The sequence below is a fragment of the Pinus tabuliformis genome, chromosome Q, assembly GCF_031772625.1.
Source record: "Pinus tabuliformis cultivar Carrire ecotype Pingquan chromosome Q, CPIR1, whole genome shotgun sequence".
In the NCBI taxonomy this organism is placed as follows: domain Eukaryota; kingdom Viridiplantae; phylum Streptophyta; class Pinopsida; order Pinales; family Pinaceae; genus Pinus; species Pinus tabuliformis.
The window spans coordinates 917,582,575-917,600,602 of record NC_142296.1 but is presented as its reverse complement, the minus strand read 5'-3'; the positions used below and the strand labels follow the sequence as shown (position 1 = coordinate 917,600,602).

The 18,028-nt window shown below is 45.4% G+C and overlaps 1 protein-coding gene across 1 annotated transcript in view; it reads right to left on the bottom strand.

Moving 5' to 3' along the window:
• Positions 1 to 11,116: 11,116 nt before the first annotated feature.
• Positions 11,117 to 18,028, bottom strand: part of LOC149222449 (putative rhamnogalacturonate lyase B) — a 40,644-nt gene continuing 33,732 nt past the window's right edge. The window contains exon 2 of the mRNA XM_089387599.1: positions 11,117 to 11,427. Coding sequence (XP_089243725.1) covers positions 11,117 to 11,427 — 311 coding nt within the window. The remainder of the gene's footprint in view (positions 11,428 to 18,028) is intronic.

Below are 18,028 nucleotides of genomic sequence, written 5' to 3'. Positions count from 1 at the left end.
CTATCTATGCACTCCGCGACCACAACTTGTAGATACTTTACATTTTATACAACAAAAATTGTGCTTTTGCCCCAAAATTGACCCTATGGGACCCCATCCCAACGGGCCCCCAACACAAAGATCGTGACTCACCCTCAAGTCACTCTGCTGGTGCGGAGATCTTACTGTGAAGACCCCCCAACAATACTTCTGCCACTGCCACTTTAGCCGCGCTCTGCATGGCTGCCTATTTGATGTGCTCCACCAGCTGTTCTGTTGCTGGTCCTGCACTGTCTTCCTTGATTTTCTACTGCGTGCTTTGTAGGCTCGCCAAATTCTCCTGAATGTTGGTGGAGATAATGTAGGCCTCATCCAGCCAAGGCCCCAATCTGGCCTTGAGGACCACCTCTTTCTTCTGCACTGCTTCCACCTGTAGATGCAGTTGCCTGGCCTCCTGCAACTTAGCAAGGCATTGTGTAGCAACAACGGTGCGCGTCGTTGCTCTGACTTCATCATACTGTTGCTGGAGTTCGCGAGCTTGTGTATTCAAGGCTTGCAGGGTGGGATCTTCCTGTAGAGTTGTGACTACCTCCATTGCTTTCTCAAAGAGCGCGGTGCAGTCTGCCACCATGACATCCACTATTGCAAATCCATCCTTCACATCGGCTTCACTCTGTTCCCTGATCTCCGGTGGAGTTGAAGGCTATGACTTCAATGCTAACTCTGTGATCTTCAAGCTAAGCTCAAATTATATTCTAGCCATTTCTATCTTGGTGTCGCGTACAACTGCAACCAACTTTCTGATTTTCACCTCCAACGATGCTTCCTCTGGTATATGCATCTCAGGTACGATTCTATAGGCTTCTACCACCGTGGCTACAAGCTGGTTGTTCTGTGCCTAGAATTTCTTTTGTGCCTCTAGTGCCTCTAATTTCTCAACGAACCTTTGTTCATTGTTGACTCTGTATTCCTAGCTACTTGTATCACAGTTAAACATGACCTTTCACATCTGTGATTCACTCCTTTTTCTGAAATATCTACATGCACAAAGGTTAGCTATATATTTTGATCATATCACATTTACACATATACCAAAGGATCAAAATCATACAACTGATTGCATCGCTAATCAAATCCTAGAATGACATGCATCACATATATATAACCATCAAGATACATAAAACATCAACAAAAGATACATCTAAAACCAAATGTAGAAATACACAAGAAGTATAGACACATCCAACACATCATGAGAGCCGCCGAAAAATGATCTCGTATATACATCAAAAAATATATGAGTACAAAAGATATCACTTTCCCATGACCAGGAAAAATAAGTCAACAAAATATAGGGGAGAATCCTCATAATGGGTGCTTTCCCTGGTACATACATAATATCATAAAAAAAGCAGAACCAACAAGTCTATCTAGGGCCCTAGCGGCCTAATATCTACATCAAGAGACAAAATTAGATCAGCTGTAACCATAGCCATGGCTATACAGTGCAAAACTGGTCGGTGTGCCCGGTCCAGTGACATCATCATCTCAACAATGACCTCCGCCAAGCCAACCCATCCATCGATAGGCAACCCTCTAGTCAGGATCTCCACCCGACCCCATGCATGATGGTAGCTCCGTAACTCTACCTTGGAAGCTACCAAGTGCACCTCTGCATCCTTAGCACGTTCGCACCATCGCTCTACATCCTCTCCCGCTGCAACAATGCCACCCTCTCTAGAGGGCCCACCAATCTCGAACCGGTGCTGCTGCACTGGTCGCTCAGGACCACCCCAAGGAATAGCCAGTGGCCTCACCACCCTCGGTCTCTGTGGAACAGGGGCATCCCATGCAACGCCCATATGCCTCGGATCGTGGCCTACCAAATAGGCTAGTGGTCACCCCTGTGGCCCCACATCTGTAAGTAAACAAGCATGGTGTCAACATCATCATAAATAAAATATCATAACGATACATGAAAGCACACATATGTATACAAATGCAGAAATCAAAATATACCTACTAGTCCCCAGGCATCACCCTGAGGAAGTCCCATATCCGAGTCTCCCTAAAAGTCCATTCCATGATAAAGAAAATCAAGAATCGATTGAGGATTGGAGTTAAACCAATCCTCTATAGTGGCGTTCTAGTAACACCATACCTCGTCACCCCCATCTCTCGGCATCTCACCTCCCCAGCGGCGCATACGTGGGTCCCTTGATCCGGATTTAAATAGGAACGCAAAAAATTACAGAGACAACCATAAACACAAAGATGCAGTGGAAATAATACTTCATTTAATTAATGTAAAATACTAAGATATGCTTACAAACAGAAAATGGAAATAAACAGCTAGGGAGATGGTAGCTTATCTCTGAGAAGAGCTGTGGTGGCTACATGCCTCTGAACTGTGTTACAATCAGGCTCGAAGGCCTATTTATTGTTGAGAAACAATTGAAAACCCTTAACATCCCAAAACCTAACCCTAGAAGATGAAACGCCAAATTGTGGGCCCCGTTTTGGGTAAGTTGGTACATCAACTTCCCGGGGTCGTAACTTTGGCACCCGATCTCTGTTTGACGCGTACAATAGCTCGTTAGAAAGATCTATCCGAGCACTACAAATTTGGGAAGAGAAACATCAATCCATGGACCCATGTTTCTCCCATATTTCCCAAAAAACATCGTTTAGGGCCTCAAAACAGCTCCGAAAGTTCAGGACCCGAAAAAATGCTAAAAATAGTAAATTGTGCTACAATTACGGAAACTGAAAAACTGAAAGAGATAGTTGTGGGGGTCCAAATGGGATAGGTGGGTGGCCACCAAAATCCACCTAGATCATTCCTCCCCCCTTAGGAAGCAATGGTCCCCATTGCGTTGAGTTCCTCCATCTGTTGAACTTGGTCCCTCATGAGTTGTTCTACAATCTCGGATGTGTCTAGTAATGGTGGGAAGCATGGTCGAGGGCCATACACATTGAACACTTGGTGCAAGCAAAGGAATGGAGGAATGATGTGCTCCAAAGCATTATTTCCCATAGCCTTAGTAATGGTGTAAGGACCATGTTGGCGTGGTCAGAGCTTCTGATGGGCTCTTGTAAGGCGTTCTTTCTGCAGATGCAACCAGACTTTGTTGCCCACCTGAAGCTTGTGTGGTACCCCTATGGGTGAGGAGAAGTTGTTCCTGTGTTCTGTCATGACCGTATTCCTTTGTTGCTGCTGCTACATGGAGGAACCCTTCGCGGGGGTCATGGATGTGGTGACGATCTTCCCCTTACTTTGGGAGCGAATCAGACAGAAAATGAATTTCCTAGTCTGGGAGATGAGCTTGTTGCCTTTCTTAGTAGAGATCAAAGAGGTGGCAGTAGGTGGGGCTACCTCCGGTATCCTATATAATGAATTATCCAAAGAAATAATGATAGCGCGAGGCCTTGACTCATACACAGCATGTCACCTCCACAAGTATGGCTGGCCTAATAGTACATCACAAACATCCAGAGGTGTAACATCACACAATACCTCGTCTGTGAAGGGCTTGATGCTATAGGGAAGGTGGCACTGTTGGAGAACTTTGAGATCTCATCCTTCATGAATCCACCCAATACTATATGGCTGCGGTTGTGGTGTAGTCGGTAGGACCAGCCACTTCATGACCTCTGCTGAAATGAGGTTCTTTTGGCTGCCACTGTCGACAATGAATTGCAGCGGTGAACCCTTCACCCACATCTGTGAGTGGAAAAGACGTTCCCCCTCCTCTGGATCTTCGGGCTCATTTTTCTGGATCTTGGCGGTGGCAACAGTGGCGCTGGGATCCGCATCAATGATCTGCTTCCATTTGCCATTCCCCTTGTCAGGTTTTGGCTCAGGGTCGGAACATGCATCTAATTCGGAAGCCTTCAACTCGGCCACCAACGACTGCTTGGTCCGACACTCACTTGTGTTGTGAGTGGGGTCTTGTGGAACTCACACCACTTTCCTATGTCCTTCTTTGACTTCATGGTGTTGTTATTTTCTTGTAGCTTTAACGGGTTGTCTTGGGTCACCCTGCCTTGGCTTTGTCCTTTGGTCTTCGAATTTGCAGATCCAAAGTCTCGCTTCTTTTGTTTGAACTTTTGCTCGATTTTGACAGTGTATCGGTATGCCATGCCGAGTGAGGAGATGTTCAGGAACTCCATCTCTTCCTGGATGTATCTATGTAGGCAGCCACGGTATTTGAGTACCATATACAGATCAGAATCTTTGATACCCAACTGTGTGCGAAGGGTATGAAAAATGTTGGTGAAATTTGGCACATCTTAGTCCCTTCCTTGTAGCAGTGTGGTCCATTTGATGTATTTGTCCTCATAGCTTTTGATAGGGTAGTACTGCTCCTTGACGGCATCCCGAAATGAATCCCAAGTGGGTGCGGCTAAAAATAGTGAGCATGTACTTTCATCCTTCTGCTCGCAGTAGGTTTCCCACCAGTCCTTGACATGGGGGGCTACTTTGAGAAGAGCGAAAATAATCTTTTCCCGACTCGAAAATTCATGAACAGAAAAATACCCATCTAGAAGATTTAACCATTTATCTACAGCATCTGCATCTATTTGACCCTTGAATATGGGGATTTAAAAATTAACTTGTACCTTAAAGGGCGCGGCGTTTCCAGAGTAGCTGTTGGAAGCCGATGCGTCGCCTCTGGGTAGTCGCTGAAGGATCTGCGCAAAGTTGTCCATCATCTTGTTCCTTTCCCACTTGAGGGCTTCTTCAAGTAAGATTTTGATAGGATCTCCTGCCCCCTCATCTTTCTTCTCATCCGCTATGGGAGGCCGTCGGGATTTGTGAGGCTGGTCTTGCAAAGGTTCGACCAGTTCGAGCCCTAACTCCTTATATCCTGACCTCGTTGGGGACATGCAAAGAAAAACAGAGAAAAGGCATACCGCTCTGATACCACTAATCCGGATTTAAATAGGAATGCAACAAATTATAGAGATAACCACAAACACAAAGATGCAGTGGAAATAATACTTCATTTAATTAATGTGAAATACTGAGATATGCTTACAAACAGAAAATGGAAATAAACAACTAGGGCGATGGTAGCTTATCTCTGAGAAGAGATGTGGTGGCTACATGCCTCTGAACTGTGTTACAATCAAGCTGGAAGGCCTATTTATTGTTGAGAAACAATGGAAAACCCTTAACATCCCAAAACCTAACTCTAGAAGATGAAACGCCAAATTGTGGGCGTCGTTTTGGGTAAGTTGGTACATCAACTTCTCGGGGTCGTAACTTTGGCATCCGATCTCCGTTTGACGTGTACAATAGCTCGTTAGAAATATCTATCCGAGCACTACAACTTTGTGAAGAGAAACATCAATCCATGGACCCATGTTGCTCCCAAATTTCCCAAAAAACATCGTTTAGGGCCTCAAAACGGCTCCAGAAGTTCAGGACCCGAAAAACTGCTAAAAATAGTAAATTGTGCTACAATTACGGAAACTGAAAAACTAAAAGAGACAGTTGTGGGGGTCCAAATGGGATAGGTGGGTAGCCACCAAAATCCACCTGGATCATTCCTCCCCCCTTAGGAAGCAATGGTCCCCATTGCGTTGAGTTCCTCCATCTGCTGAACTTGGTCCCTGGTGAGCTGTTCTGCAATCTCGGATGTGTCTAGTAATGGTGGGAAGCATAGTCGAGGGCTGTACACATTGAACACTTGGTGCAGGTGAAGGAATGGAAGAATGATGTGCTCCAAGGCATTATTTCCCACAGCCTTAGTAATGGTGTAAGGACCATGTTGGCGTGGTCAGAGCTTCTGATGGGCTCTTGTAAGGTGTTCTTTCTGCAGATGCAACTTGACTTTGTTGCCCACCTGAAGCTTGTGTGGTACCCCTGTGGATGAGGAGAAGTTGTTCCTGTGTTCTGTCATGACCGTATTCCTTTGTTGCTGCTACTGTGTGGAGGAACCCTTTGCGAGGGTCATGGATGTGGTGACGATCTTCCCCTTACTTTGGGAGCGAATCAGACAGAAAATGAATTTCCTAGTCTGGGAGATGAGCTTTTTTCCTTTCTTAGTAGAGATCAAAGAGGTGGCGGTAGGTGGGGCTACCTCCGGTATCCTGTATAATGAATTATCCAAAGAAATAATGACAGCGCGAGGCCTTGACTCATACACAACATGTCACCTCCACAAGTATGGCTGGCCTAATAGTACATCACAAACATCCAGAGGTGTAACATCACAAAATACCTCGTTTGTGAAGGGCTTGATGCTATAGGGAAGGTGAAACTGCTGGCGAACTTTGAGATCTTGTCCTTCATGAAGCCACCCGATACTGTACAGCTGCGGGTGTGGTGTAGTCGGTAGGCCCAACCGCTTCACGCCCTCTGCTGAAATGAGGTTCTTTTGGCTGCCACTGTCGAAAATGAATTGCAGCGGCGAACCCTTCACCCACATCTGTGAGTGGAAAAGACGTTCCCCCTCCTCTGGATCTTTGGGTTCATTTTTTTGGATCTTGGTAGTGGCAATTGTGGCGTTGGGATCCACATCCATGATCTGCTTCCCTTTGCCATTCCCATTGTCGGGTTCTGGCTCAGGGTCGGAACATGCATCTAATTCGGAAGCCTTCAACTCGACCACTAGCGACTGCTTGGTCTGACACTCACTTGTGTTGTGAGTGGGGCTCTTGTGGAACTCACACCACTTTCCTATGTCCTTCTTCGACTTCGTGGTGTTGTTCTTTTCTTGCGGCTTTGATGGGTTGTCTTGGGTCACCCCACCTTGGCTTTGTCCTTTGGTCTTCGGATTTGCAGATCCAAAGTCTCGCTTCTTTTGTTTGAACTTTTGCTTGATTTTGACAGTGTATCGGTACGCCGTGCCGAGCGAGGAGATGTTCAAGAACTCCATCTCTTCCTGGATGTATCTGTGTAGGCAGCCACGGTATTTGAGTACCAGATGTAGATTAGAATCTTTGATACCCAACTGTGTGCGAAGGGTATGAAAAATGTTGGTGAACTCTGGCACATCTTGGTCCCTTCCCTGTCGCAGTGTGGTCCATTTGATGTATTTGTCCTCATAGATTTTGACAGGGTAGTACTGCTCCTTGACGGCATCCCAGAATGAATCCCAAGTGGGTGCGGCTGAAAATAGTGAGCCTGTACTTTCATCCTTTTGCTTGCAGTAGGTTTCCCACCAGTCCTTGACGTGGGGGGCTACTTTGAGAAGAGCGAAAATAATCTTTTCCCGACTCGAAAATTCATGAACAGAAAAATACCCATCTAGCAGATTTAACCATTTATCTACAGCATCTGTGTCTATTTGACCCTCAAATATGGGGATTTCAAAATTAACTTGTACCTTAAATGGCGTGGCGTTTCCAGAGTAGTTGTTGGAAGCCGATACGTCGCCTCTGGGTAGCCGCTGAACGATCTGTGCAAAGTTGTCCATCATCACGTTCCTTTGCCACTCGAGGGATTCTTCGAGCAAGATTTTGACAAGATCTCCTGCCCCCTCATCTTTCTTCTCATCCGCCATGGGAGGCCGTCAGGATTTGCGAGGCTAGTCTTGCAAAGGTTCGACCAGTTTGAGCCCTAACTCCTTATATCCCGACCTCGTTAGGGACATGCAAAGAAAAACAGAGAAAAAGCAGACTGCTCTGATACCACTGATCCGGATTTAAATAGGAATGTAACAAATTACAGAGATATCCATAAACACAAAGATGCAGCAGAAATAATACTTCATTTCATTAATGTAAAATACTGAGATATGCTTACAAACAGAAAATGGAAATAAACAGCTAGGGCGATGGTAGCTTATCTTTGAGAAGAGATGTGGTGGCTACATGCCTCTGAACTATGTTACAATGAGGCTCGAAGGCCTATTTATTGTTGAGAAACAATGGAAAACCCTTAACATCCCAAAACCTAACCCTAGAAGATGAAACGCCAAATTGTGGGCCCCGTTTTGGGTAAGTTGGTACATCAACCTCTCGAGGTCATAACTTTGGCACCCGATGTCTGTTTGACGCGTACAATAGCTCGTTAGAAAGATCTACCTGAGCACTACAACTTGGGAAGAGCAACATCGGTCCATGGACCCATGTTTCTTCCCAAAAAACATCGTTTAGGGCCTCAAAACGGCTCCAGAAGTTCAGGACCCGAAAAACTGCTAAAAATAGTAAATTGTGCTACAATTACAAAAACTGAAAAACTGAAAGAGACAGTTGTGGGGATCCAAATGGGATAGGTGGGTGGCCACCAAAATCCACCTGGATCATCCCTAGTAGGCCCCGCTAGTACTTCTAAAACCGGTCGAAACATAACTACCCACTCATACAAAATGCCACAAAGCACACTCCCATAGCAGAAACTCCTGAGTGTACCATGCTTCACTTGCGTAAGCTGCGACAACATCCCCTGATGTAGTAATCGAGTCCAATCAAAGAAGTTCCCAGCTGTAGTTGTTGCAATACCACTATATGGGGCCCCGATGCTCTATTAGGGGATGCTGACGCCATCAGTCTCACTATCATAGCTAGCGCTGCTCGCTTGGCTAGGTCTAACACAACTATAATCTTAATACAACCCTCCTCATAGGGGTCATGCCCACAATGAGCGACACCCTCTGCCTCTTCCCAATGCCGAATATCCACATGCTCAACTAGAAGTGGATAAGGTAGCGCCCCCCATGAGGCAACAAACCAATAACAAAGTAGATATCAGTATGAACTGATATCGGAAAATCCGTTAGCTGAATGACCATCACCTGACGGTCCACATCCCAACATCAGATCAAGAAACGCAAGAACCTATCCTACGACCTCATCATGGGGTTTTAAAGGAACTTCAGAAGCCACCACCACACCAGGAGTTGGCTAGCTGTTGGATCCCGATCGATAGATGTACACAGTCATTCCTAATCCCTCTCCCTCCAAATAATTCTTCCGCCCAGGATACCATGTGTCAAAAATATAATCCTGCAAGGCTATTAAAAAAAATAAAATAAAACCCATGAGAAACCTCTTTCTCATAACAAAGCACCTATGATCCTGACAGACGCGATGTCGCACATCTTTTTTGTCAATAGACGCTAGATGCACGGATGTGAGTCTGTCAGGCCCTTAAGACGTGATGTCCAACACGCCCACGACCGCGCACATATTTCTCAAATAGGAACACGGTTTGTGCGTCTGTGTTTCACATAGACACGCGACCATCGTGCGATAACCTAACCAATCTGTGACAAACCCTGCAGGGTTTATCCACGACATTTCTCCCCTTAAACACATGGTGCGTGCATTTAAGTAAGACTTTTACATGAAGTCACCACACAAAACCCTAAGGTTTGTGCGACAACCACGCAACTCCAACCGACTCGCCCGCGCGGCCATTTGAAATTAACCCTAAAAGGCCATACATGGGACCCCTGTATGAACTGCCTACCCTAAAAAATTGATGAAGAGAAAGGTACAATCTCTTACCTAGCTCTCCCCGTGTGCATTCCAGGTACTCTCTCTAATCGCAATGGCAAGAAAAACTCTAGGAACTCGCTTTGACCTCTAATACTCATGTTGGGTCTGATGTCATTTATGCCCTAAATCTGCCTTCGCACAGATCGATAAGCCTTTAGGGTTTATCAATATAACTCCCCTTAATCAACTTCTATACCTTTGTGAATTTTTACGATTGTCTTTCGTGGACCTTGATTAGGCGGATCAAATACTTACGCACATCAAAGATGAGTTATAACCCAATAATTACTCCGATTGGCTTAAGTGTTCAATAACTTCAACATATAACAAGATATCCTTTGCGTAAATAGTTAACAATAATTGCGTTCAGGTATTAATATAAATCATGTAAAGTCGCACATCAATACATCATTATTTCATAAACCCATTATAACATAAAGCACATTCATATAACATAAGTAAAGAGATAACACAAGTATTTATGCAACAATCTTCTTTATTGATAATCAGTTCAATCTTACAGATTCGAGACTTCCCTGCGCACTCAGTTGCAGGAGTCCGCGCACTCAACTGCGGACTATATTCTAGGCCTCTACACACACAGCTGCAGAGCCTTCCTTCTATTCTAAGACTTATTCACTCTTACTATTACTGACCCATTAAATTCGTCTTCACCATCCATACTTGCCTTAGACATCCTAAGACAAACCTATTTATACAATCCCATGGTTCGCGCACCATGGGTAGATCTTCAAAAGCTGACTCAACTTATATAAAAGAAGCGTAAAAACCTTTATGACACTTTAACTATCTATGCGCTCCGCAACCACAACTTGTAGATACTTTACATTTTATACAACAAAAATTGCGCTTTTGCCCCAAAATTGACCCTATGGGACCCCATCCCAACAGGCCCCCAACACAAAGATCGTGACTCACCCTCAATTCACTCTACTGGTGCGGAGATCTAAATGTGAAGACCCCCCAACAATACTTCTGCCACTGCCACTTCAGCCGCGCTCTGCATGGCTGCCTGTTTGATGTGCTCCACCAGCTGTTCTGTTGCTGGTCCTGCACTGTCTTCCTTGATTTTCTTTTGCGTGCTCTGTAGGCTCGCTAACTTCTCATGAATGTTGGCAGAGATAATGTAGGACTCATCCAGCCAAGGCCCCAATCTGGCCTTGAGGACCACCTCTTTCTTTTTCACTGCTTCCACATGTAGATGCAGCTGCCTGGCCTCCTGCAACTTAGCAAGGCGTTGTGTGGCAACAACGGTGCATGCCATTGCTTTGACTTCATCATATTGTTGCTGGAGTTCGCGAGCTTGTGTATTCAAGGCTTGTATGGTGGGATCTTCCTGCAGAGTTGTGACTACCTCCATTTCTTTCTCAAAGAGCACGGTGTAGTCTGCCACCACGACATCCACTATTGCAAATCCATCCTTCACAACGGCTTCGCTCTGTTCCCTAATCTCTGGTGGAGTTGAAGATTGTGACTTCAATGCTAACTCTGCGATCTTCAAGCTAAGCTCAAACCGAATTCTAGCCATTTATGTCTTGGTGTCGCGTACACCTACAACCAACTTTCTGATTTTCGCCTCCAACGATGCTTCCTCTGGTATATGCATCTCAGGTACGGTTCTACAGGCTTCTGCCACCACGGCTGCAAGCTGGTCGTTTTGTGCCTAGACTTTCTTCTGTGCCTCCAGTGCCTCTGATTTCTCAACGAACCTTTGTTCGTTGTTGACTCTGTATTCGCTGATAAGGCTCAGTGCGCGTTGCTCCCTAGCCTTAACTTCTGCGATCACACCTACTTGCAGCATGTGAACAAAATCATTGGGGAGCGCAACCAAGTTGAGGCCGATGTTCTTTAGAGAGCTGACAATAGCCTTGTCAATGGCCGCCTCCGTGATCAAAGATACATCTAGCAGTGCAACTTCCTGGAGATCTAGTGATCTAAATATCTTCGCTACTTGAGTGGCACCCGGTGCCAAACCTGTTGATGCAACGCTACTCTATCCTACACGTGCCTGGATTCTAGTCGTCTGAATCTGCAGCTCGCGCAGATCCTTCTGGATGGTGCTCAGTGCTTGCTTTTTCTACTACTCAAATTGCTGCAGTAGTTTTGCGGTGGTATCTCGCACCTTATCACCTATCTCATCCAGGTTTCCATTTGTTAAGGTGATCATATCCAGTGATGACTTTGTTTCCTTTGAATTCTTCCAAGGTCCTTCCTTCCCTTGGTCTCTATATCTCTTGATATTGAAGGGAGTGCTCTCTTGATCCTCTTGACCGCCACCACCCTGAACGGACTCCTTGTCCTCCTCCGTTTGAGGCGAAGGAGACTCATCACTTCGTTCGGAGCCCCGCTCTTCCTGCTTCTTCGCGGCGCGCTCTGCTTATACCTTGGCCTTCTTCTCGGCCTCCTTCCTCCTTTTCTTAGCCAACTGCTGCACCTTCTATTTCACTGTGTCCTTCTTCTTCTTCTCTACGGACTTGCTAGTCCCTATGGCCAGATCGGAAGGACAATGCCAATCTGTTGGAAAATACTTGATGACCTCCTCGATAGCATCATCTGTAGCAAGGTAGGGTAGGTCTAACCACTTTTTCTCCGGATCCTTTCGTGCCCGAATGTATACGCAGTGGTAGTCAGCTTTGAACTCCGCGTACCCTAAAAGCTGTTCAAACACGGTTGGTGACAACTATGGCTTCTGGTTGATGGCCATGCGAATGATCGCCTCCATCAGCATCCAAAATACTTTGGTCTCTGTGACCAGCGCAACATCTTTTGTGGCCCACAGAGATGCAAATTTTGCAGCCTCTGACAAATCTTTCTCTACGGGAGGAAATTGGTTGTCCTCTAGCAAATCCCAGGCGACCAACACAATCGAGAGAAACAACCATGAATAGTGGAATGTTTTACTCTCGTCCTGCACTTCTCTACAGTTCACGAGGAACTCACTACACAAGTAGCGCACCTAGTTGAACTGTATGCCCTTCACTCACTATGCTGCCAAAGAAACCACTGGTGCCGACACCTCATCTGCACAGTACTTTCTCATAATCTGGCCAACCAAAATCTGTGTGGAAAACTTTACCGCAGGGTCAATAATTGAGGTAATCGAGTACCCATGTAGCTTCTTCACAAGTTTGAACTTGTCCTTCATCTTCTCTGCGAGGTCACGCTTGCTCGTCTTTCTGCCAAACTCCTTGGCTGGATTTAACCCTGAATGTGGCAATAGCATGATCCGATGGATCAACATATCGGTGATGGGGATCGGTGCATTCAACCATAAGAACCCGTCATGAACTAGGCACAACAATTGCTTAATGATGATCAGGTTTATGTTGGAGCAGTGGTAGTGGGGCACCCACAACAGGTTGAATAACCTCGACTGGTTCACTTTGTGAATCAACTCCACAGGCTCGAGCGCGGTGACACCAGACTCTTTGTAGAAGACCCTCTTCATGTAGGTGTCTGTAGCAAGGTGGGGGAACCGCTCATGGTCCACCAAATCCCAATCTTCCAGCTTCAAATGCGAGATCCGCGCTAAGCGCGGACCTTCAAAGGTGAGGTTCTCCGGTAATAGGGGTGTGTTGAGGAGGAATTGTCATGCATATGGGTCCTTAGGGACCTTCACTTTCCCCTTGCATGAAGGGATATACTCTGAAAACTTAGAGATAGGATCTACCCCCTCGGTGTCTATATCTTCCGTGCCCTCCTCGGCCTCCAGATCCACCACTTTCCCCTTCTCCTTCGTGCTCGGCTTTTCCTTCCTCTGGGCCTGTGTAGTGGCATGCTTCCTCGGTGACTCGTGCATCGGCACCAAATTCTTTTGTTTATCTTTCTTCGGCTTGGGGACCTCTCTCACGAGTGTAGGCTTCGGCCTAGGCAACCTCGGAGTTGTAGGTGCTGCAACCAGAATCTCCATGCTCATCACGTCTGGAGTAGCTCCCTCAGAGGCAATAGTACCTCCAGTTCTAGCGGTTTCTCCTCATCCAAACATCGTGATGAGAATGAAGCACTGGGTATGCTCGGGTAACTTCTCGAATACAGAACTAGCAACCAAATCAGCGTAAACCTGAGGATTCATATACAATCGGTAATGCAACACATAAATTCTAAGAGTGAAAAGTGTTTTTCGCTAGATGGCCATGTGTAACTTATAGGAGAATTCCTATTCAAATCCAATCATTCCCTCCAAAATTCATCCATAAATTCTGAATTGGCGGCATATTTTCCAAGATTTCACTCTTAAATTCAGCTTTAAATGCCTTAAATTCCCCCCTCCCCCCCCCCCCACTCCTCTTAACCATCTCCTGGCAGTCAAATCATGAAAAATGACTGTAACGGTTACTTTCTGGCTACGCTGTGTGGTCTCTCCCCCTATAGCGCAACTCCCTTCGTGCTTCGTCTGGTGTCGTGACACCATCCTGTTTCACGCAGACGCCCTATCACGTAGCTCTACAAACCGGGTAGTATAGTTTATAGTCCTGCGCCTCCTTGCAGCTGCTTGGAGCGCTAAGACTGTGCTACCGTCATGTAGTCATTGGGCCGGATCCCCAGTGTATGGCTTTAATCGGCTTCCATTTACCCTTCCCAGAAATGGATCTCCATTCAACTTCACGAGCTGAACTGCTCCACCATCTGTAATCTCTTTGATAACATATGGCCCCAGCCAGTGCATCTAAAATTTTCCTGGAAACTTATCAAACTTATTGTCATATAATAAAACTAAATCATTTACCTTGAAGGTGCGCAGTTTGATGTGCCGATCGTGCCAAGCTTTTTCACGTTCCTTTTGAACCTGTTGATGGAATCCAGCCAAAAACCTATCTTCCTCGAGCTCTGTTAGCTACGCGAGCCTCTCTTCTAAAGCTCCGCGATCCACCATTCCTGTGAAAGCCGCTATGCATAGACTAGGCACAATGTACTCCATAGGCATTACAGCTTCTACGCCATAGACCAACCTAAAAGGTGTCTGACCAGTAAGCTTCTTATAGGTAGTTCTATAATCCCATAACACTGCTGGTACAAGCATATCCCAATGATTCCTCTGTGCATTGCAAACCTTTGTGAGTGCATTCTCCAATATATTATTAAATGCCTCAACCATCCCATTGGCCTGAGGATGATATGGCATACTCTTCTGATGATAAACCTGGAACTCCTCTGCGCTAATCGTTTCATTGAGAAAATGCGTACCATGATCACTCATCAAAATATTTGGGCAACCAAACCTGGTCAACACATATTCAAACAAGAATTTCGTTGTTGTTGCCCCTGTACAATCCTTCATAGGTTGTGCCTCCGCCCACCGGGTCAAATATTCGGTCGCGGTGATGATATACTGCACACTTGTCTTCTTGCTTGGAGGCTGAATTAGCCCTACAAAATCAATTGCCCATTTCTCAAATGGCTGCAATGACACTTGCAGATTCAGAGGCAGCTCATCCCTCCATGATGGCCTGCCCATTCTCTGACATACATCGCATGCCCTACAATATGCTTTGGAATCCTTATGCAGTGTTGGCCACCACAACCCAATGCGTAAAATCTTCTACGCTATCGCTTTTCCTACATAATGGCCTCCCGCAGCTCCTCCATGAGCTTCAATGAGGATACTATTTTGTTCAAAATTAGGCACATAACATCGCAGTATTTCGTCCAACCCCATCTTGTACAAATGCCCTGCAATAACTGAAAATTCTACCACGCATACTACCAATTCTTTCTTCTGTTGACTTGTGTATCCCCCTAGCACTGTTCCTGTAGTCAGGAAGTGGATATTATCTGCAAATTGATTATCCGCTATGCGTACCGTGAAGAGCTACCCATGAGGCAACCCCTCCTCCAAATTGGTGGGCTCCACTCTTGTTTCAATGCGCGATAGATGATTTGGGCCTGTATTCAACCTTCCTTGCTTCACAATTACCTCGAAATCATACTCCTGAAAAAACAACAGCCATCTGCATATCCCCCCCCCAACACAGGCTTATTCACTAAATATTTCAATGTAGAATGGTTTGTGTACATCTTAAAATGTCTGCCTAGCAGGTAATGTTGGAACTTCTGGAGTGCGTATACCATAGCCAACCCTTCGCGCTCGGTCATCGAATAATTCTTTTCAGCCTTAGACAATTTCCTGCTTGCAAACTCTATAGGGTGATCCAGTTCTCCTTCACTGGCCTGGGTCAGTACTACTCCTAGCACAATACATGACGCATCCACATGCACATGAAATTCCTTCTTCCAATCCGGGAAGACTGGGATTGGCACGGTGACCATTTTCTCCTTCAATACATCCAGACTCCGCTAACATTCTTCACTCCAACAGAATGTAGCATCCTTTTTTAGTAGATTTTCCATAGGCCCAATAATCTGGGCATAACTTTTAATGAACTTCCGATAGTATCTCGTATGACCCAGTGTTGTGCGCAACTATTTAACACAACTTGGTGCCTCCAAGTTGATTATAACTACAATTTTAGCAGGGTCCACCATTAATCCTTGCCTGCATACCACATGACCCAGCAAAATTCTGAAAGGGACACAAAATAAGCATTTCTTCAAGTTTAGTGCGATCTGATACCTTCGGCATGTATCCAACATTAAGCGTAAGCTGGCTACATGGCGCTTTACTAGTCCAAACACTGTCCAATCGTCAAAATATACCTCCAAAAATTTGTGAATGAACTCTTTGAACACCATGATGACTACGCATGAGAAGATCGCCGACGCATTTTTAAGTCCAAAAGGCATTACCATATACTGAAAGCATCCCCACTCAGTCATGAAGGTAGTCTTACTCATGTCTTCTGGCGTGATCTTTATCTGATGGTATCCAGAGAACCCATCAGTGAATGAATAGGCCTCCTGCCCACCAACATTATCCAATACTTCATCTGTGAACGGAGTTGGAAAAGGATCATGAATGCAAGCATCGTTGAGCTTCCTGAGATCTATGCAAATCCTTATTTCATCCTTTTGCTTCTTTTCCTGAACTACCATTGGATGCACCCAATATGATTCCTCCATTGGTTCAATAATACCCGTTGCAAGCATCTTGTCCAACTCCAGGCAGACCTTTTCCTTGTATTTGGGATTAAGGTGATATGGCCTCTGCTTAACGGGCTTTGCGTCCAGTTTCAAAGTTATTTTCATCACTCCCAAATCACCTATGATGCCTTTCAAGTCCAAAATTTTTGTGGGAAAAAAATCTTGATATTCGCGGAGCAACTCAGTGACCTTGTCCACCGTAGCATCATCCCAGTAGTCCCCTATCTTCGAAAACTTCGGTTCCACCTCTGTGCCAATGTTTACCTGTCTAGTTTTCAATGGCGCAGTGATATCTGGATTCTCTATCTGTGGTCCCTTAACTTCGCGGTGGCCTTCTGCCTATGGGATGTTAATTTTCCTTGGATCCTCCTCTTCGTCTTCGGCAATCACATTATAGCACTCTAGTGCATGGTGTAGCTGGGTGCTCCAATCTGGTTGAATCAAGTCCAAAGGATCCTGCGATATTCTGAAGATCGCTGTCTTAACCTCCTGCAATGCCTCGTCAATGAATTTGAACCCATCCTCAAAGCTGAATGTCATCAAGAATCCCTGTCTCAAAATGTCCCACTCTTCAGTGCCATGGAGGAGCTCTGTTTCCAGGTACCAATTCATTGGTATTACATCCAAAGTGTGACAAAATAAATGCACCCACTTAGGTTGTGGCTCTGTTCCATAAACATCAGTCCATTTTGCTAAATGATTGCGTGGATCATTCCTTCCATCATATTTCTTTGTTAACCGAACTTTTTGGCGACCAAACCACAATCTCATCATTTTTTCTGTACTCGCGCCACCCATCAAAGCTGTCTTTATGCATACCCCACCATCTTGCAGGCGTAGCGCGCAACGCCAAATCCAGTGCTTGGAAGCGATGCTTATCAGGCACTTCCCTTTCAAATGCATCCAAAAATTTATCTACATCAGTTAGACCATCATAATAAGGAAAAAATCTTACCTCCGATGATACACATTGCAACAATTTAGTCATCATATTACAACGTAGCGTGGATACTTCATGTAATCTATTCTCCCAGTGTTCCAATTCCTCATCTGAATCTGATGTACAGGAACTTTCACGGTCCCATGCAATGCATCCATTAGCGGTCAGATTAACCCAATATTGATCTTGCACTATTATTTTGTAGATTTGGTCCAAATCATCGTCGCTTTCCTCATAATCGCGAACCGGTCCAGTATAGCACGACCTTTCTGTAGGGTCCAAAGGTACTACAATGCGGAGCGATTTCCTCTCAAATGACATTGTCCACTTCTTTAGATTGATTACCCCATTCATGTCAATAGCCCAATCAATTCCAAGGAGCGTGGGGTATGGATTGTTGTCGTCAACAATCTCGATCACTTCGAAATCGGCCAACGCGCTCACGCCTTCTATGTCTACTGTTACTCCATGCAATATTCCCATAGGGATAATATTCTGTTGGTTTTCCATTCTTAATTGAATCGGAGACCACTGCAACATAGGCCTCCCCATTCTTTCCCATGTCTGTATAGGAAAAACATTCGCATCTGACCCCAG